At 33.4% G+C, this 21,274-nt stretch overlaps 5 protein-coding genes across 5 annotated transcripts; 3 read left to right on the top strand and 2 right to left on the bottom strand.

Moving 5' to 3' along the window:
• Positions 1–358: 358 nt before the first annotated feature.
• On the top strand, positions 359–3,929 carry l(1)G0020 (RNA cytidine acetyltransferase l(1)G0020). The gene is made up of 3 exons (XM_027342529.2): positions 359–558; positions 618–3,301; positions 3,358–3,929. The coding sequence occupies exons 1-3, from the start codon at positions 359–361 to the stop codon at positions 3,549–3,551; spliced, it is 3,078 nt and encodes a 1,025-aa protein (XP_027198330.2). The 3' UTR covers positions 3,552–3,929.
• Positions 871–7,478, bottom strand: Oseg4 (intraflagellar transport protein Oseg4). Its single transcript, XM_027342528.2, has 2 exons — positions 4,922–7,478; positions 871–4,863 (listed from the first exon to the last, which is right to left on the bottom strand). The coding sequence occupies exons 1-2, from the start codon at positions 7,476–7,478 to the stop codon at positions 3,548–3,550; spliced, it is 3,873 nt and encodes a 1,290-aa protein (XP_027198329.2). The 3' UTR covers positions 871–3,547.
• Positions 7,479–7,491: 13 nt separating this feature from the next.
• On the top strand, positions 7,492–8,940 carry Alg7 (Alg7 dolichyl-phosphate N-acetylglucosaminephosphotransferase). Its single transcript, XM_027342535.2, has 4 exons — positions 7,492–7,646; positions 7,702–7,834; positions 7,904–8,544; positions 8,607–8,940. Exons 1-4 carry the CDS (start codon positions 7,492–7,494, stop codon positions 8,899–8,901), a joined length of 1,224 nt encoding a protein of 407 aa, XP_027198336.2. The 3' UTR covers positions 8,902–8,940.
• LOC113792620 (telomerase reverse transcriptase-like) lies at positions 8,881–11,982 on the bottom strand. The gene has a single exon (XM_027342530.2). It carries the CDS (start codon positions 11,866–11,868, stop codon positions 8,929–8,931), a length of 2,940 nt encoding a protein of 979 aa, XP_027198331.2. The 5' UTR covers positions 11,869–11,982; the 3' UTR covers positions 8,881–8,928.
• A 1,633-nt stretch (positions 11,983–13,615) lies between these two features.
• On the top strand, positions 13,616–20,564 carry LOC113792632 (uncharacterized). The gene is made up of 5 exons (XM_027342540.2): positions 13,616–14,267; positions 16,750–16,960; positions 19,095–19,716; positions 19,771–20,031; positions 20,091–20,564. The coding sequence occupies exons 1-5, from the start codon at positions 13,873–13,875 to the stop codon at positions 20,477–20,479; spliced, it is 1,878 nt and encodes a 625-aa protein (XP_027198341.2). The 5' UTR covers positions 13,616–13,872; the 3' UTR covers positions 20,480–20,564.
• The last annotated feature ends 710 nt before the right edge of the window (positions 20,565–21,274 follow it).

Below are 21,274 nucleotides of genomic sequence, written 5' to 3'. Positions count from 1 at the left end.
AGGAAAAACACATGCAAAGTCTGCATGTGCGAGTGGTGCGTGTGTGAGTGGTGTGTGGGTTTCATGTTGATTGCACTCACACAATGCATAGAAGCACAGCTGAGAGAGTGATTTCAATTGATGAACATTAATTTGGCAAATCTAATCAATTTCAAAATTGCTTGAAATTTAAATCTTAATCACATTCAATATTCATGGATGAATCAATTAGATTGATTTAATCTAAGCTAATCTCTCATCTACAGACGTATTACGCAAACTTGCGTAACAAATTCTTTGAACGGAATCCAAGCATGCCGTTTCGAATTCAGTACCGTAACACACGCCAATCAGTATAGCAAAATAAGAATCGAGAAAAATGGTCATCAAAAAATTGGATAATCGTTTGCGAATATTGATCGAAAATGGCATCATTGCCGGACATCGAACAATGTTTGTCATTGTTGGGCCTAAAGCTCGTGATCAGGTTGTCATTCTTCATCAGATGCTTTCGAAATCTCGTGTAAAAGCACGACCATCCGTATTGTGGTGTTATAAAAAAGAATTGGGTTTCTCCTCGTTAGTATTACTTCAATGTTTGAAATATTTAATAACACATTTCTATTTTCCAATAATAGACACCGGAAAAAGCGAATGCGATTGCTGCAAAAAAAACTTAAATCGGGTGTCGAATTGGACAATGTTGAGGATATGTTCGAAACGTTCATTGCACAGACCGATATTCGTTATTGTTATTACAAAGAAACGCATAAAATTCTTGGCAATACGTATGGAATGTTGATATTACAGGATTTCGAAGCCATCACTCCCAATATATTGGCTCGAACTATCGAAACGATTGAGGGTGGTGGAATTGTTTGCGTTCTATTGAATCAGATCACTTCTCTTCGACAATTGTATACAATGACTATGGATGTACACACCAGATATCGAACCGAAGCTCATCAGGATGTTGTTGCTCGATTCAACGAACGGTTCATTTTATCACTGTCATCTTGTAAAAAATGTGTTATTGTTGATGATAAATTGGACATCGTGCCCATTTCATCCAATCTTGATGAAATTGTTGCCATACCGCGAAACGAAGAATCCGACGAAATTTCATCGCCACAGCTAAAAGAATTGCAAGAATCGCTCAAAGACACTCAGCCAATCGGTTCGATTATCAATCTTTGTCGCACGTTGGATCAAGCACAAACAGTTTTGAAATTTATCGATGTCATTTCGGAAAAAACATTGACATCCACTGTCTCGTTAACGGCTAGTCGTGGTCGTGGTAAATCGGCAGCTTTGGGCTTAGCAATAGCTGCAGCCATTGCATTCAATTATTCAAATATCTATGTCACTTCTCCTTCACCCGAAAATTTGAAAACATTATTCGAATTCATCTTGAAAGGATTCGATGCCGTTTCGCTGAAAGAACATCTCGATTATGACATTATTCAATCGACCAATGAAGAATTCAACAAAGCAATCGTCCGTATCAACATTTACCGTGAACATCGTCAATGTATCCAATATATCCATCCTACCGATGCGGTCAAAACAAATTTTCTGGCTCAATCGGCTGAATTGTTAGTTATCGATGAAGCTGCTGCAATACCATTGCCCATTGTCAAATCCTTGATTGGGCCATATTTGGTATTCATGTCTTCTACCGTTAATGGCTATGAAGGTACTGGACGTTCTTTATCGTTGAAATTGCTTCAACAGCTTCGACAACAAAGTCGTTGTCGTTCGGATAAACAAAACAACGATGTTAACAACATTGGTGGTAGAGTTTTGCATGAACTAACTCTGAACGAATCGATTCGATATCGAAACGGTGACGATGTTGAGAAATGGCTTAATCAACTTCTTTGCCTCGACGCTAGCTGTGTTAATTCGGTGGATGCAACCGATTCGGTCGGTTGTCCCTTGCCTGCCGATTGTCAACTGTATTACATAAATCGTGATATACTTTTTAGCTATCATAAAACATCGGAAAATTTCCTACAAAAAATCATGGCCTTGTGTGTATCGTCCCATTATAAAAATTCTCCAAATGATTTGCAAATGATGTCCGATGCTCCTGCTCATCATCTTTTCTGCCTTTTACCACCTGTTACATCGAAACATTTGAAAAAATCGCAAATTCCTCCCGTACTCTGTTTCATTCAGGTATGTTTGGAAGGACAAATCTGTAAAGACTCGATTATGGCCAGTTTATCACGCGGACAACGTGCTTCGGGTGATCTTATTCCGTGGACAATATCTCAGCAATTCCAAGATTCACACTTCGCTGAATTATCGGGCGTACGAATTGTTCGAATTGCCACCGATCCGAATCATCAGAAAATGGGCTACGGTACACGTGCATTACAATTACTTGAGGATTATTATCGCGGTCTTTACAATGTCAATCTAATCGACGAACGTTCCATCACCAATGATGAATCGGAAGAAAATCAAATCAAAAAACTGGATGAACCACTATTGTTAGATCTCAAAGAACGCAAAGCAGAAAAATTAGATTATCTGGGTGTATCATTCGGATTGACTTCTGAACTGCTAAGATTTTGGAAAAAATCCGGCTTCATTCCAGTCTATCTACGACAAACACCAAACGAACTGACTGGCGAACATTCATGCATTATGCTTAAGCAATTGCATGTCGAAAACATCACAAACGATTGGCTGCAACAATTTTGGATAGATTTCCGGCGACGATTCATTTCATTACTTTCGTATGAATTCAGTAAATTTTCCACTACATTTGCATTGAATATTTTGCAAAATGTTCTGGTCGATTCAACCACAACAAACTCGGATCGATTGAACAAAGATGAATTATTGATCCATATCAGTGTCTATGACATTAAACGATTAGAGCTTTATTCGCAGAATTTGGTCGATTATCATTTGATTGTTGATCTATTGCCCACTATTGCTAAACTTTATTTCAACAATCGATTCGATCCCAGCTTCCATCTTTCGCATGTACAGAATGCCATTCTCCTTGGTATAGGATTACAGCATAAAAATGTCGATTCGATTGCCGAAGAATTCAAACTCCCAGGCACACAAATATTAGGTCTTTTCAGTCGAACAATCAAAAAAATGACCAACTATTTTCGTTCGTTGAATGAAAAAGAAATTGAAAAATCCATGCAAATCGATAACGATGTTGGCCAATCATCATTGAATCCACTGCCGCAGTCATTAGATGAGGAACTTGTCGAAGCGGAAAAACTTGTCAATCAAGATGAACGTAAACGCAAAAAACAGCTAGTCAAAGATCTCAGCCAATTCGCTATCAAAGGTAATCATTTTTATTTCTAAACACTAAACATTTATCATTTTTATTATTTCAAACAGGAAACGAAGATGATTGGGATCGTGCATTGAAAGATTCACAGAAAACATTGATATCGATCAAAAGTTTAGCCACCAATACCAATGCCAATGTGAATAAAATGGAAAATCAGCCACGAATGAAGAATGCCAACAAAAACAACAACAATAATAATAATAACCGAAACAAAAAGAATAAAAAATTTCGCAGAAATTAAATCTTGCAATGACAAAGTGGACAATTTTTCAATGAACGAATCTCCTCTGCCATTGCATGATGTTTGCATCGTTGGCACGTCCAATTTTTACAATTTTGATCAATCATCGATCGGCCCGTCGCCACACAAACGTGAAATTTTGTCTGACATTTCGGACATGTGGTACTATATGGCGGAATCGATGATTGTCCACAGAATTTGCATGCAACTTTATTCGAAACGTCATTACGAATTTCATCGGGCGAATTTTTCAGAAAAATGTTCACCGCCATTTGTTGATATTTCTTTGTTTTTCTAATTATTTCTGTATTTTCTGCTTTCGAAATGTTTGTCGTTTCCCCACTACCACCAATATTGAATAAATCATTAATCCATGAATGCCACGATGTTGATTGTTGTTGTTGATTGTCTAGCGATTCCAATTTGATGAATGCTTTCGAACAAATATCATAACATTTGTTTGCATAGGCAGTCAATGCCAGCAATGAATATATCTCCTCAACAGTTAGATATTCTTCATAATCCTGCAGATGTAGCGAACAATTCATGGCCATTGAATACTTGCCCAGATAAAGATTACGCTGTGCAACCATATAATAATGATATGCTTCGGCACCTTTCCAAGGATCTATTGTCGCCGATCGATCATTGGTGAGATCGTCATCATCATCATTATTCTGCAATAGCAATTCATCCAATTTTTCATGTTTGTTGCCGGAATTATGATTGTTCAATTTGTTTTCCTCGTGAATGAGGCCGACGAGAACATATAATTTTTTCAATAAACTTAAATCCTTAGATTTTCGAGTTTCATCAACCATTTTCATTATGATCGACACTGCCTTTTCAATTTTGTTGGCTTTTCTAAACACCTGTATCATCTCCATATATTTATGATCACTTTCCAAATGTTGAACATATTTTTCCAGAAGAGCGTCAATATTTTTTGTTTTGTACTGTTCGGCCAATTCGGTAGCCAATTTCCACTCGTTTAGTTTAACACAGGCATTGATGGCCTTTTCAAAATTGCCAGCACGGATATACGCACGAACCGCATCCTTACAGAATGCCAATGATTCGAAAAACATTGCCATCTCCAGCAGTATCTTTTGATCATCAACTTTATCGACCAATGTGACCAGCGCATCGTATTTCTCCACCATCATATAACATTGGGCCAATTTATTGTAGGCATTGATTTTTGCGTAATAACGAATTGCTTGTTGCCAATCATGATTGTCTGCATAATATTCGCCCAAATTCATGTAGACTTGTTCCAGTTCTTTATCGTGATTGGCCAAATTGTTGTATTCTGTCCACCAAAATTAAATTCAGATTAATTCAACACTATTGACAGAATGCTAACTTACTTTCTAATAATGTTCGAACACGTTCGAAATTTCCGCTGATTTTGTTGAGCGAAATAGCTAAATCTGGGCGATCTAAGTCCAGATATTGAGATTCAGCTTCCGATAATCGGTTTTGATAGGCAGAGATTTCGGCTTTTTGCAATTGCGAATCCTTAAATCGATTCAAACGTTTTATCAGCTGCAATCCCTTATAATCATGAGTTTTGATCATCGTCAAATAGGCTGTTTCGATATCCAAATTCTTCAGACATTCTTCACCCAATATATTCCACAATGAAGCTAATTCGGGCATTTTAACCGCATAATTTATAGCATCGGTAACCGAGTTATTTTCATTGATAAGCGCACGAATATCATTCACATAATGAGAGGCAATATTCTCGATGAAATCATTGATATCGATTTGATTGCAATCCGATTGATAGTTGTCGCTACCAATGCCAACAATCAATTGATCCAGTAGAATTGTCTGCACAGATAGCTTTTCAAATGAACAAATATAACCGTCCGATGTGATTGGATCCAACATTTTCACCGCACCTTTGTACAGATTGATGACAATCATTTTGTTTTTGTCCATCAGAACAATCAAATCATTATGATCGGATGACCATTCGAATTGCCAAACATCATTCAACTTGGTCATTTCGATCCAGTTTCCATCGGTCCAGGTTTGTTCGTTATTCGCTTCGAAATCATATAGATAAAATTTGAGATTTCGATCAGTTATGGCCAGTTTTGTTGAATTTCTATTCAATGCCAAGCACCATGCAACGCCATTACCCTCCATGCTGATTTCATTGGTACGAGTCATATTCGGTAACAGATATTGATGAATTTTGCCGGAATCAAAGCCAACTACGAAAAATTTTTCCGATACAGTTATGCAGGTTATTCGTTCATTGCGATCGATTATCAGATTACCCACAACAGCATTATTAACAACATTATCATTATTCATGCTCAATTCCTGATACAGATGATCACCATATAAAGATTTAAAGCTATTTTCATTATAAAGTTGTTTGAACGACCAAATATAAAATGCCGAACCATTCGATGTTACTATCACACGATTCGAATTCATACAGCAGAATCGAATGGGCAAATCGGCAGTAACCAAATGATAATCAATCAATGTTCCGATCGAATTGTACAGACTCAAACTAAAAGCTTCTCTTTTATCATTGCTTTGATCGATTCGTTCGACAACAACACAATAATGATGCCAACAGGCCATCTGAACAAAATTGTTTGCCAATCGCTCATAACGTCGATTGGTTTGATTACCGAATTGCCAAAAAGTCAGATATTTTTGCTTCTTATTTTGTTCCCCATCAAAATCTTCGCGCAAAAATGATACAGAATTTGTTAGGAAACACCATGATGTTCGACGTTTCAGATTGGCAAAATACATAAATGAATCGACGGCTAGAACCAGTTTGCGGCTGTTCTTTTCCCAAGAACAATCATGAATCTCAGTGCCCGGGACTTTGGTCACCGACATTAGTTCACCTTGGTTGTTGAAAATTTTTAGAAAATTCTTGCGGCTACCAGACGTTCCACCGCCGTAATTGCCAGTGACAGCAAACATATCGCCAATATAGTTCCATTGGATGGATGTGATTCGCATTTCACAATCGATCACTTGTGCATTATTATCCGATTCATTTTTCATCAATTGGACCACCCCATTATCGAATGCAATGATCAATGGACGAATCAACGAATGACCAAACCATTTGATGGCGATAAATTTTTCTGCCCCTTTCGTTTTGAAGGAAATTTTTCGCAGAAAATCACCAGCCTGATCGAATAAATGAATGTCCAAATCTTTGGTGCCGATCAAAATGATTTTTCCATCCGGAGACCATTCCACCTGATTCAGACTGATATTTTTCAACTCTTTTCCCCATAATCGACTACCATCAACCGACCCGGTTATTATGGCACCATCTTCATAAACGATGCATATTTTGTTTCCGTCATGCGTCCAGGCCATTCCGGTGACCAAAGATTTTTGCCTGTTGTTCACCATTTCTTCATACCACATTCCTTTGTAAAACATCCACACGATAATCGTGCCGTTTGCATCACTTGATGTAAGCTTCTGAAATTTTTCATTCCAACAAACACTTTCGACAGTTGCTTTATGACTTTCCAGTGTTTGATTCATTTGAAAATTTTTCGACGAATCATTTTTCGATACAACTTGATTGACATTTTCCAATCGGATAACTTTCAACATTCCCGATTCACCACCGCAAGCGATAAATTCATGCTGCCAACTCCATGCGATGCATCTTACTTGGGAACAATTCGGTATCGATATCTTTTTGTTCAAATGTACAAACATCGTCATTGTCATCTGATTAATCAACATCAAATAATAATTTCCACCAAATTTTGAATGTTTTTCGCTTCCGTTTCTATGGCTACATCTAAACATTGTGAAACTAAGCAACCAAGCACTAGATGGCGGTTCATCCAATTGTTGTTGTTGTTGGTTAATGGTGATGTGTATCACGTTTTGTTCGGCGAATTTTGTTTGAATCATTTGCGAAAATAAAATGGATCCTTTAAATTATACCTTATACATCAATGGCTTCATGTCGATATTGGCATATTTTGCTGTCAAAAATATTATACCCAAAATGAGCTCAATGTTTATCGAGGCGCATTTGTTTGGCAATGATCTGTGTAAAAAAGATCAAACCAAAAAAATGTAAGTAAATCCACAAGTCAAACTGACAAAATAATTGTGTTTTTGGTTTGTTTAGTCCAGAATCTCAAGGTGTAATTGGTGGATGCGTCTATCTAATCATTTTATTCTGTTTTATACCGATACAATTCAGTCAATATAAATCATCATCGGCAATCAATCCTCATCTATCATTTATCGATCATCATTTGGTAAATTGATTTATTTTTGCCATTTGTCTCAAATATCAAAATAATCCTAGCCATGTTATGTTGATATAGTTTGTTCAATTTTTAGCCGGTTTATTATCAATATGTTGTATGCTGTTTCTTGGGTTTGCCGATGATGTTCTAAATCTTCGATGGCGTATTAAATTATTGCTGCCAACATTGGCCAGTTTACCGTTGTTATTGGTCTATGCATTGACCTATGATAATACAACGATTATAGTGCCAAAACCATTACGTTCATTGTTGGGTTTCAGCATCGATCTGAATCTGGTTTACTATGTCTATCTATCATTATTGGCCGTATTCTGCACGAATGCTATCAATATATTGGCCGGTATTAATGGCTTGGAAACTGGACAAAGTCTACTGATTTGTCTTTCGATCATCGTTTACAACTGTGTGGAACTTGTGCGTCAAACCGATCATTATCATTCGCATGTTTTTTCGCTGAATATGATGTTGCCATTTTTGGCCGTAACTAGCGCTCTGTTTCATCATAATTGGTATCCAGCCAGGATATTCGTTGGCGATACATTCTGTTATTTTGCCGGAATGACATTTGCCGTCGTCGGTATCCTAGGACATTTCAGCAAAACAATGTTACTATTTTTCCTGCCGCAAATATTCAATTTTCTTTATTCATGTCCGCAATTGTTTCATTTTCTGTCCTGTCCACGACATCGATTACCCAAGTAAGTTTCTCTACAATAAAAACTGAATTTTTCATCAATTGTCTCTCACACACACGCATCAGATACAATCAACGAACCGATCTTATGGAACCAAGTACATTCATCATTCCAAACGATATTGGTGGCCTTGCCAAACTAATGCTGAAAACATTATCGCTGTTGAGGTTAATCGAATTGCGTGAGTCACCCAAATCAACTAATCAACAATGTTCAAATCTAACGTTAATCAATCTCACGTTGGTATTATTTGGACCTATGCATGAATCAAAACTAACCCGATTACTGTTGATTGTACAATTTGGCGCTACTTTGATCGCATTCTTTATACGTTATGGATTAAGTGAAATATTTTATTAATGTGATTCAATAAAAAATATATTTTATTTATCTATTCAATTCGATTCGATCAAATGGGTAGGGCATTTTGCGAGCAAACGAATAAACATCATCCAAATTGATTGTCTCGGTTAGGCATTTTTGTCGTAACACTAGGCAATATTTTTCGATTGATAATCGTTCCGTTTTTGATCGATGTCGTAGTTTTGTATTCCATAAAATCCTAAATGCTTCAGCAGCTATCAAATGAATGTGACATTCGCTTAGAACAAAATCCACTCGATATCTTCTGATTATTTCAAACAAACGTTTAGCCAAATGGTAAATAAATCGACAAATGATGGACGGAAAATACATTTTCTTGGCGGTTATCGACAAAGGCTGCCATTTAGTGATGAGACTTGCAAATTTCATAGCTTGTAATAAGATTCTTTGAAATATACTATCAATGACGACCGATAATGGATTTAGTTGGCAATCAAATATTTCCGGATAACAATGAAGATAGAGACTTGTTAACAACAATTTCATTTGTCTCAATAATGGAGCCAGTCGATTACAATCAAATGAGTCCATTATGCATTGATCAACAAAACCAGTGTAATCGATCCGTATGACAAGTTGCTGTTGTCGGTTGATCAATGAAAATTCTCTGCCCAAAAATCTGACTGTAAAATGTTGGTGATCATTTATCAATCCCTCCATATCGAAATTCATTGTTAGTTTATCTTCATTAACAATAAGATTATAATCTGGTGATATTGTTTTCAAGTTGTTAACAAAATTTGTAGCTCTTTTTAGATCGGTCGATAAAAAGAGAAAATCATCGGCAAACGATAGAAAAAGGTCATTATCACTGTTGGATGATTTGGATGATGAAGATTGACGAAAAATCAACGACCAAATATAATTCAAATAAATCTGACATAATTCAGTGGAAAGCGGACTACCTTGTCGGATACCATGTTTAGTAAAACTACAGCTAGTTCGACGACCAAGACTGATGATTGTCTTGAAGAGATATGCCCGTAAAAGATAGATAATTTTTTTGGTGTCCATTTTTTTACAACCATCAATGGATCGATCATCAACATTAATTATGCAATTGCGAACCTGATTATAGCCAAGTTGCTTGATCACAGATTTTTCATCCAAACCACAACCATCATCTTCCATGTTGCAGAGAACAGTTTTCACTTGTTTACGGTGATAATTTTTTCTTTGTCTGATTAGATAGACATTTTTCATGAACAATTGTGCCGGTAATAAGTATTTACCAATTTGAATTCGTTTACAAACCCACTGTTTGGTTATAGAATCCAAAGCTATCAATATGATCGACATAAGTTTACTGAGATTGATCGACGGATAACATTTTTGAAAGTCACCCCGGATTATATAATAACGATCATTTTGGCCATTCAACTTCTCTTTTAATCGACAATACAAGTCCAAATATGATCGATTTTGAAGATATTCGTTGCCGAAATTACGATTCAAACAGCTTAATATAGCGATGATGGATGATATTTGCTTACGGAAATTTAGATTCGAATGTTGTTTTGCATATCGAAGTCGTGTGATTGGTCGCAGTCCTCCGGATTTCGGTATAAAACGTAATGAAGAATATCTAAGGTAATCATCTAAATCTTTACATTGTATAAGATTTTCTTTTCTCACGACCGACCAACGATTTTCATTAAAATGGGACCGAATAGTTTGATTACAAAGTTTGGCCCAAAGATCATAACGATAATATATAAGTCTATGTTTCATTTGACGACTTTCGGTCACATAGAATTTGGATCGTACGATTTGTTTAAGTAGACGAAACAACCAACATAGTACGAGAATGTCAATCTCGTTGGGTTGAACAAAAATATTCATACTGATATACATATCCTCCAACAATGGCTGCATTTGATCCAATTCCATACCATTTATAATGTCGAATATACGAAATCTAGTTATTCGACACGAAGTGAACAGTTCTTTCAGAATTCGGTAGAATGTACGATAATTTTTTTTACTACCCAACACTTGGATCGGAATGATCCGATAATAGATTGCATATAAAAAACTGTTCAATTGTTTGAATGTGGTACGCATCTTCACAATATCATCTGTCCGGTTGTTCAATGGACAACATTGACGTAAGATAGATTCAAAATTGGTATTTTGAATATTATCATAAATTGCCACCAAATATTCATCAATTCGATAGGGAAAATTTTTTTCCAAAAATTTGGCTTTATCGCCAAATATATGCTGGTGTGCTTGAGATAGCCAATCTTTATTATCTTTTATCGGAATGAATGGAAATTCATTTTGAGATCGATACATGATTCGGCCGGAAGATTGTCGTGAATAAAGCATATCGGCACGATTTAATGGTGATGATCGGCCATACAATCCCAAGAATCGTTTCTCTAGCTTTTGATCCATTTCGTATTGCTGTTTCAAAGGATCATCATCGTTGTCGTTGTCATCATTATCGTGTGTAGCAGCATTCAACAGCGAACGATAATCTGGTGGCACGTCATTCCAATCATCATTCAATTCGGATCGATGCGGTTTGATTTGCTGGGTTGATAAACTGATTGGTAATTGTTTTCCCATTAATAAAAAATAATAATTGCATTTTTTATTATAATGATAGATACTGGCATTTTTCGCCAATCTTTTGGCCATTTTTTCCCCAATCAAATTGTTCAATACGATCATATTTGACATGGCATTTTCAGTCGAATTCGTTTTGAACCTTTTTATCAAATTTTGAAGTTTATCATCATCAATACGGTTCGATTTCATCAACCCGAACAAATATGACGGATCTTCGTTTGTCACAAGAAACGTAGAAGACAAAAACAAACGAAATTCACAAGAAACAACGTCATGAATTTCGGGCGAGAAAATGAATCTGACTAGTATCTCCATCAAAGAATAATGATAGCTATAATGTTTTTTTAGAATTTTGTTCAGTTTCATTTTTCAGATCGACAGGGAAGGAAAACAAAACAGCAGTGAAATTTACTAATTAATTTCAAATCCAATTCACTGAATACACAGGTGAGAATTTTGCTATTTTGACATTATACTATTGTAACACAAATGACACCAATCCATCAATCAATGTATCGAGACATGATCATCATTTGAATGATAATGAATTTTTTAGAAACCAAAAACAAAACGGGGAAAAGGAAACTGAAAAGTCAATGGAAAAGTTACATCATCATCAACAGAAACACTTCTATGAATAGTATCGAAAACAATGAATTTTTCATTCGAGAAAATAACACATTGCATAATTTGGACAAAAGATATTTTTCGCCATTCATTACATTTTTCAATTAAAACCGTTTCATTATCAGCAAAGGGGAACATAAAAGACAATCACTAAACAATAAACAAAACACAACAGACAACGCCCCTCAACACAAAGTAAAATTGTCCATTCTCCATTTCAAGCTAATTCAATGATCTGGCCGACAAATTCAATCAATCAATCCCATGAATGGTCTCTTGCCAATCAAATGGAGATATGTTGGTGGTGATATAATCATTTGCTCACTAACTAACTAATAAGCTGACTAATTGATATTATCGACATTGAAAAGAGAAAATGCAAAGTTTGGCCATTCAATCATCATCATTCAGCAACATTTCATTTTGCCAATTTTCATTTGATTAATTGGAATCAATTATTTTTCCATAAAACAAACAAACATTCTAGATCGGATTTCAAACACAAACAAACATTGATTGATTGTTAATTAGCGAGTGTATTTACAGAAAAACAGACACAAAAAATGAGATCAGAAAATATTGTTGTCGTTGCACAACATTTGTATGTTTGTTTGTTGCCTTGTCATCGAATGTCATGGTACCACAATTGTGTAATATTGTAGGTGGTTCGACTGTTGTTTTTGGAACAGATCTTGTTCCAGAAACAACAACAACAAAGATAATCCCATGTCGTTGCAGTTACAACAACGACGACCTTACAACAAAACAACAATAAGAAATCGATTGGCAAGGCGTCACCAAATAATCGATTTCTTGGCACCAGGCCACCATCACATCAACATAATGATGATAAACATTTACTTTTCCTAATTATTTTCATTTGAATTTTTGAAAATTCCAACAACAATGTAGGTTGCGATTGTCAATTTTTTACCCAAAAGAAACTACCGGATGAATGTTATCGGATGAATGGTTATTGTCGTGGTTGTTTGATTTTCTGTCTTCTGATTTCAACAAAACACATGTTTTCATTTCATCTCGATTGTAATTGATTTGTCATCCATTTTCTTTTCTTGACAAAACAATCGATAAATAATCAATCAATCTCATTCCATATATTTCCAACGAAGCAATGATTCAATGGGGGTGAATAATGAATTGGAATTCCAGCAGAAACAACACAAACTGCAATTAATTGACAATCGAATCAATAGAATGGAGAGAAAACCTGAAATATCTAGTTTAGTTAATGCATTATCATTATCATTCATAAATGCATCAATGATATTGATTTCTTTACATTATTTTCACTTAGCTGCTTTACATTTTTTTAAATCAAAAAATCTCTCTTCTTATATTCTCTCTCCAACTCTCCTCAGCTTTTTTCTCTCTCTTTGTTTTTCTCTGATCTGGAAATGGAAAATAGAATAGATTTTTATTGGGAGAACTTTTCCAAAGCGCGGATTGAAATGAAAATAATGCTTATCATCATTATGTCTCAATCGGTGTTCATGATGCACTTCAATCATGTTCAATGTTCTCAGTACGTGCGTGTGTGTTCTGTGCAAAGTACGAAGCAGAAATCAATCGACATTGATATCGTGACAAATGTTTCAGGAAAAAATTTATTAATTTAAATTGAATTAATTCTTGGAAACACAGCTAAATTTTGGTGATTTATTTTTATTCAAAGTGATTTTTCCTTGAATTTTTGTCGCATTTTTGATAAAAACATTGAACAAAATGCCATTGATTCAGCGTAATCTATTTCCAAGTCGGCCATCACCGAAAAAATGCGATGGTCCTAGTGTGCTACGTAATTCGACCAATAATAATTCCTTGGCAAATAACAATAATGATTCAATCAACAACAGCAGAATTATTATCAATCCAAATCTATCACTATATAATAGTAATGATAATGACCAATCAATCATCAACAATATCAAAGCAAGAAATAAAAAAGATGGCAAACAATTTTTACGTAAAAGTCAGTCAACAAGTATGATTTCATTGTTGGCCATCACCAGCAACAACAACAACAGCAATCAAAATCATTTAGTTCCTTTTAATAAGAAAAATTCGTTGAAAACAACCATCTATGATGATAATTTCAATATTATCAATTCGGATACCAGGTGAGAAAAAACAAAGTCAAAAAATCGATCCATTTTGCTGATTTATATTCCTATGTTTGTTGTCGACATTGTTCGATTGAAAATTGTGTTAATTATGTTGTATGGATCGATACAAACATTGATTATATCTGATCGATTGTCGAATGTAAAATATATCTTCTTGACAACAACAACAGCTATAACTTTCTTTGATCAAAATTTATCGATCGAAAAGCAATTCTTTTCACTCATTGCTTCCGATAATGATCGATAGAAAACAAATGAAAAGAAATGCTATTTGATAACATTGTTAATGATTTCCTTATTGATCATTGATTACAATCATCATTATTGATGATCATTGATGATTGCAATCATCATAACAACATAAAACAACAGCCAAAATCCAAATTTCACACCTTTAATCATTAATCAATCAATCGATTTTGAACCTCTCCAAACAAAAATATGATATGTCCTTTTTGATAATCTTTGCAATATGATTAGTTTGAAATTGAAATCTTTATTTTGCTCGGCCAACTATTTAAGGAATGATGTATCATCATCGTTGAAGAAACAAAACAAAAAACAATTATTAGTAATTTACATGTGTTAATTATTTTCCATTCCAACAAAATGAACATCATCCTACCACCCACTCTCCCAAACATTAGAACGATCTTGATTTGGAAATATTTCAATTATGTTTTCATTGTGGATGTGCGGTTCCTGTGCCAAGTGGTGTATCATCAAGGTGTAATCATAATGAATTAATCAAGCAAAAACAAAAAGCATTATTCATCATTCTATCATATTTTCAAGTTCACTAAAACAAAACCCTTTTTGCCTAATTTACATATTTTGCATATTTACATATGTTGCTTCTTTTTTCCACCATTGATTGAGATATATGGAGAGAAAGCCATGTTTTTATCAAAGTTAACGAGAAGAAATTTCCTAAAACAATGAATAATGATGTTCAATGTAAAAATTGTCATGTTTTTAACTTTGTTGCATAATGCAACAACGTTCATCATCATTATCAGTGAGTGAGTGAATGGAAAATCGGCAGCTCAAAGATGATCTTGATAATCACGGAAAATAAATTATCAAAATTAACAGAAAAAAGAAATATTCAAACTCTTTTCTCTTTATCTGTGAATATATATCGGATATCTCATCATCATCAATCAAAGGTTAATCTCATCGCATATAAACTTGACCATTATCATCATTTCATTCAATTTTCTCATCCTTGCAAAAAACATTTTCAATTTCATTCGATTAACAAAATAAACTTTTGGAAACAAGAACCCGTTCAGTTTAGTGTAGCAGGAAAAAGGCTTTTTGTTGTTATTTGCAATTTTATTTTCATCAATTTTTTCCACTGTTCGCATTGAACAAAAATGCTGTTGTTAAATTGAAATTAACCTAGAATTGTTTCCATTTTTCGTTTTCAATTGGTCGCTATGAAATTGTATCTCTGTGTTAATCGTGTTGCAGCAGGAAAACGGCCATTGTCCATAACAATTGTTTGGATGGTCCAAGGTTATTTTCGTTTTCGTTGAAGATTTTAGAGGGCCAACAACAACAACAACGACAGACAAACATTCATTTCATTTTTTCTATTGTGATCTTTCTGTCTGTATTTTTGAAATGTGGAATCAAAAAAATTAAAAAAAGAATTTTTATGATGAATGAAACGAATCAAAATGCAAACATGACATTGTCATTTTAGGTGTGAGCTTTGAGCTTGATTTTTCTTTGCCATGTTTTTTCCAAAATATAATTCTAGTTTCATTCAAATCAAACTTTTTTTGATCGATTCAATTTTGCTTTCTCAATATATTTTCTACCACAGATGGACATGTGTGTGTGAAATTCATTGTCTAAGCTAAATAATAATAATTGTTTGGCCTGAATTTGTAATAATTTTATTTATTGATCTAATTCAATAAAATTTTTTAATTATTTTGATAAACTCATCTTTGAATCATAGTCATAGTCATCAACCTAACCTCACTAAACTATGAATCATAGTCATAGTCATAGTCATAGTCATCAACCTAACCTCACTGAGCTATGAATCACAGGCATAGTGACCAACCTAACCTCACTGAATCAAACAACAACAAAAAAAATTCAGTAAATTTCAATTATAATTAGGACCATTAGACGATGGGAAAAAGCCTGGATAAGCAATAATGATGGATGATTACTACCAATCATCATCGTCATTTGTCAATTTTAAAAATTAAAAAAATTGAGCAACATTAAAACAAATGTCAATTCAATTCAAATTGAATAGATTGATTGATTAATTATGACTAAATGAATAAATCAGCAATAATTTGCCTTGCCGGTCGATTAATAATGATCAATCGAGAAAAAAATCGATAATGATCGATTATGGGATCGCAATTTATCAATCAAACCACAAATATTTTCATTTGAAAAAGCTTCCGTATTTCTTTGTTGAATAATTTTCATTTTTCCAATATAGTTCGGATCCAAATTCACTTTGTTCATCGTCGTCAAGTTCAATGGAAAACAATAATCAAAATATGATGATTAGTCGAAGAAGAATTCTATCCCGATCACGTGATGCATTGAACAGTAGCTCAAGTTGTACAACAACATCGGACGATTATCAAAGTTTCAATCATCAACAACAAGATGAAGATGTTTGGTTCAATAGGACTAAACTTATATCGGTATGTCATTTTATGAAATTTCTATTTTTTTCTTGAAAAATCTGATCAATCAATCAATCAAAACTAACGTAATTCAGCCGAAATCTAATTGAAATGGGCTTTATTTTGATTATTGTTGTCATAAAAAATTCATGACAACATTGCAAATATTACAATTACTTTTGCTGAGTAAAGTGTGTTGTAAATTAGTTGTTAATATAATATGATGATAATAATAATATGCAAGTTTAACGCCACCATTCCATTCAATTTGCACATTTTATATTTTATATTTGATATTTTGATTCAATTCATTCATTCAATGAGTGGACAATTGCTACATTTGGGCGTAATAACAATCATTTCTGCTTTGCTTTCTTGCCTCTGTCTTGTCAGATGATAATTATTATTTGCTTTTTGAGATTTTTGGCAAACAAAATCATCATTGATTAGCATCAATAATGCTAACCTTGACATTCAACATTTTTTCACTTGGATGTTTGATTATTTTTTTGAACATTTTTTAAAGATTTTGTAGTTCATTGATAATCAATCGATAATTAATCGATTGATTCATGTAAATAGGGGCAAATTTTTTCAAAACTTAAAATCGAAAATATTTCATTTGAAAAAATTTCAAGAATTTCGAAACATAATCATAACATTTAGTGAGAATATTCACCAGGGACAATATCATCAATCAAAAAAGATATGAAACAAATAAAATATATCACACAACTGATTCGAAGGAAAATCAAAACACTGCGTGATTTGATGTCATTTATTTCAAATGAAAAGAAAACAATCATCATCATTTCAATATTAAAAATATAAACATTATGATTTGCAAATATTTTGCATCATGTTTTCAGATCAACAAACAAATAAACACTGTTGTGCTAATCTTTAAATTTATGGGGTTTTTTTTATTAAACAAAACAAAAAATCTTAAGCAATAAACAGGGAAAATTTCACTTTTTCATTGAAATGAATTGATGAAAAGAAAGATGCCAAATTTGCATCTTTTTTCAATCAAATCATATCAGTGGATTTTGTCGTCGTCATAAAGGTGCGACTTTTCCAATGATGATGTGTACCTGATTGTTTCTCTCTATGATTATGGTGAGTAGTTATATGGAATGATAATGATAATTTATCAATAAAATCAATTGATTTGATTAGATCAAAGGGATTAGCTATAAATATGAATTGATAGCCAGCTAGAAGCTAACAAACCAACAATAACAATAACTTTCTGACTTTCTGACTTCAATCAATATCAATTATCATCGTCAAATATATGCATGTGAAAACACAATATGCTCAAAATACAATCCTTTATTTGTGTCGGCAATAATCATGATGAAAAGTAATTCAAATTTGTTATTGCCGATCAACGAAACAAGGAGAAATGAAAACTGATTAGTTTTGTTACAATTTTTCTGATTTGAATTGCAATAATACGATCATCAAAAAAGATTATTATTACTATTATTACTATTATCATTGTTGTTGTTGTTGTTCAAACCATTACAGAAATTACATAATCATCGTGCTTGATTAAAACAGAACAGTTAAAACAGACTTAGTGGAAAAATATTGTCAATCCCTCTTTGAAAGACTCTTTGAAAAGACTTTGGTAAGAAAACGAAAAACAACAAACGGAATTAGAAAGTTTTGCTGGGGATTATTTCCAATGCAAATAATAAAAATCAAGGCTTTTCAATAAAATAACTTTTTCTCACTGCACTGGATGGATAATAATAATAAAAATTATCATTATATGATCGATTGATTGTTGTCCATTGCAAACAACAATTGTCATTCATTACTAATTCAAAACATTCCAGTTTTCCTTTTTTGTTGTGATTTTTATTCAAATATTCATGATAAATAGTCTTTTCGATCAAGAAAAAAAATCGATTGATCAATTATCGAACCTCGGATTCATATCTCTGTGGAAAAAATTAATTCATTTCTTTGAAAACAAAAGAAATGATAATAATAATGGCGATTATGATAATGGATAATCGTTGAGGCGTTGGTCAATCAGTTTAGCAAAAAGGAATTCATTAATCAAAATTCGTTTTCAAAGTGATGACTGCCATCTAGTTGTTGAAAATTGAATTGAAATTGATATATTTTTCATTTTTAGGATCATGTCGATGAAATAATATCGAAATGGAATCAAATTGATGATGAAATATGGGCCAAAATAATCTGCATGGAACGTAATCGTCGTGTCGCCAAAGCATACGCCCGAACACCAATTCTTACGATAAATGGTTTTGATCTTGGATTCGATGGTCATCGTATCGGTTTGAATGGTTTCAAGAATCCAATGCGCGATAAAAAATGCCAAGAAATCAAAAATCTGATCGAAGATGGCATCAAAATACGTATGGATGACAATGGCAATCTTTTGATGAAACGTTTGACCGATGTGGATGTTTTTATTTATCGATATGACCGAATGAATGATGATATGATTATTGATAAAATCGAACAACGAAGAAAATCAATCATATTATTCGATATGAAACAATATCATAGCGATCTATTGCAACAATTACATTCCCCTCGATCATCGTCGTCGATACCGAATCGCCGAAAAATTGAACAAAAATGCTTTTGTTTTATATCGTTTGGTATGGCTATCAATAATCCGACCGATCAATTGCTGAATACACCTGTTTGGTGTATTCTGATCAATTTGGTTGCATTGGAAATGTTGATCAAATTATTACCACCAGCACCCGCAAACAATCCAATTTCAGGTAAGTTTGTTTTTGATTAAAATTTGACTAAATTTCATCATTTATATTCCATAGAAGATAATTTCTATTCATTACCGATAACAATTTCATCATCGTTTCATAATAAATTCACAAATAATGCAAACGGTTACCCGAATCAGCATCAACAGCCACTATCATTATCCTTATTACCGCCAAAATTACCGCCACGTGATTTGATGAATAAAAATCCTCCATTAACATTGCCAGAACCAGATTATGAAGATGATATTAAGCATAATAATAACGTGATAATCTCTAAACAACAACAAAAGCCATCTTTTCCATCTAATCAAGGTAATTCTTACAAAAACTGACTTGGATTAAAATTCTCATCTCCAATTCACTGATTATAGATGATGATCCCTATTTTTATGGACTGAGTGCACATGTGCCAAAATTTCCTAATAATAATCAACAACAACGATCAATACCACCACCAATTCTGCGTAAAGCAAAAAACAGATTTGCCAATAATTATCATCAACCACAACCAGCATCATCACAATTTGATCCCATCACAATGATACAGCCAATCAATGGACGACATAATCAAAACAACAACAACGATGATAATAATGAAATCTATGGTATTAATCCATCGTTGTTACGGAAAAATACTAAATTTCAACCCAGAATAACCACCAATAATTCTAATTCATCATCATTGAGGAATATTTTCTCTAGGAAAAATAAATCAACAAACATCAATAAAGACCAGAATAATAATCCACGCAAACATTAGCCAAATGAAAAATAATTTAATTTTATTATATTTTTGTTTTGAATTTTTTTCAAATTTTTTCAATTAAAATCAATCGGATTCTTTATTTTCCTTCTGGCCATCATTGTTGTTGTTGTTGTTGTTGCGAATATCCAAGTAATTATCAATTAAATTGGCCAAAAATAATCTGAATCGTTTGGATGCTTCGGATCTTTTCATATCCAACAATTGTTGAATACGATCGATTCGTTTGTCAACTTGTTCAGCAAGCTCGAAAACTTCTGGATCTTCAATAAAATTATTGTGTTGATTTTTAAACATTTTTCTTTTTTCTTTGGCAAACTTGAAAACAAATGTGGTTATGATTCGAATTTCAAATGTTATTTTCGGCTTTAAATTAACCGAAAAAACATTCGAAAAATTATCGAATGTTCTTCGTCCACTTTTATACAACAACAACGACAAAAGATGGCGTGCTAATTCGAAAATCAAAAAATCAACTTAAAAAACAATGAAAACATTAATTTAGGAATTACGCAATGAATGTGACAGGTGAAAAACAACAACAAAAACAAAATCAAGAGATTTTTTTGGCGTTGGCGATCATCATCAATCTCTGTAACATCAACATGAAGCTAACAAAAATTTTTGACAAATCTTTCGATGAAAAATGATCGAAGAAGCGAAGAAAGAAATTTTTTAATGATTCGCCAAAATCAGTGATGATGTGTTAATTTATCTGGAATAAGACAGGAAAACAAGCAAAAGAAAAAGACAAACAATAATCCGATTTGAAAAAAATTTTATGAAATTGCA

The sequence above is a fragment of the Dermatophagoides pteronyssinus genome, unplaced genomic scaffold, assembly GCF_027571235.1.
Source record: "Dermatophagoides pteronyssinus isolate colony J.1.1.1.1 unplaced genomic scaffold, Derpt_VIB-CSIC_2022.12 sq0006, whole genome shotgun sequence".
In the NCBI taxonomy this organism is placed as follows: Eukaryota; Metazoa; Arthropoda; class Arachnida; order Sarcoptiformes; family Pyroglyphidae; genus Dermatophagoides; species Dermatophagoides pteronyssinus.
The sequence above is the reverse complement of the archived record's forward strand: the minus strand, read 5'-3'. Positions and strand labels throughout refer to the sequence as shown.

Coding starts and splice junctions, on each gene's coding strand:
- Oseg4 (XM_027342528.2), bottom strand. CDS start 7,478: ATGATTCAAACAAAATTCGCCGAACAAAACGTGATACACATCACCATT. Junction 4,864..4,921: donor TGTTCGAACATTATTAGAAA/GTAAGTTAGCAT, acceptor TTTGGTGGACAG/AATACAACAATTTGGCCAAT.
- Alg7 (XM_027342535.2), top strand. CDS start 7,492: ATGGATCCTTTAAATTATACCTTATACATCAATGGCTTCATGTCGATA. Junction 7,835..7,903: donor CATTTATCGATCATCATTTG/GTAAATTGATTT, acceptor ATGTTGATATAG/TTTGTTCAATTTTTAGCCGG. Junction 8,545..8,606: donor CCACGACATCGATTACCCAA/GTAAGTTTCTCT, acceptor CACACGCATCAG/ATACAATCAACGAACCGATC.
- LOC113792632 (XM_027342540.2), top strand. CDS start 13,873: ATGCCATTGATTCAGCGTAATCTATTTCCAAGTCGGCCATCACCGAAA. Junction 14,268..16,749: donor ATTATCAATTCGGATACCAG/GTGAGAAAAAAC, acceptor TTTCCAATATAG/TTCGGATCCAAATTCACTTT. Junction 16,961..19,094: donor ATAGGACTAAACTTATATCG/GTATGTCATTTT, acceptor TTTCATTTTTAG/GATCATGTCGATGAAATAAT.
- LOC113792620 (XM_027342530.2), bottom strand. CDS start 11,868: ATGAAACTGAACAAAATTCTAAAAAAACATTATAGCTATCATTATTCT.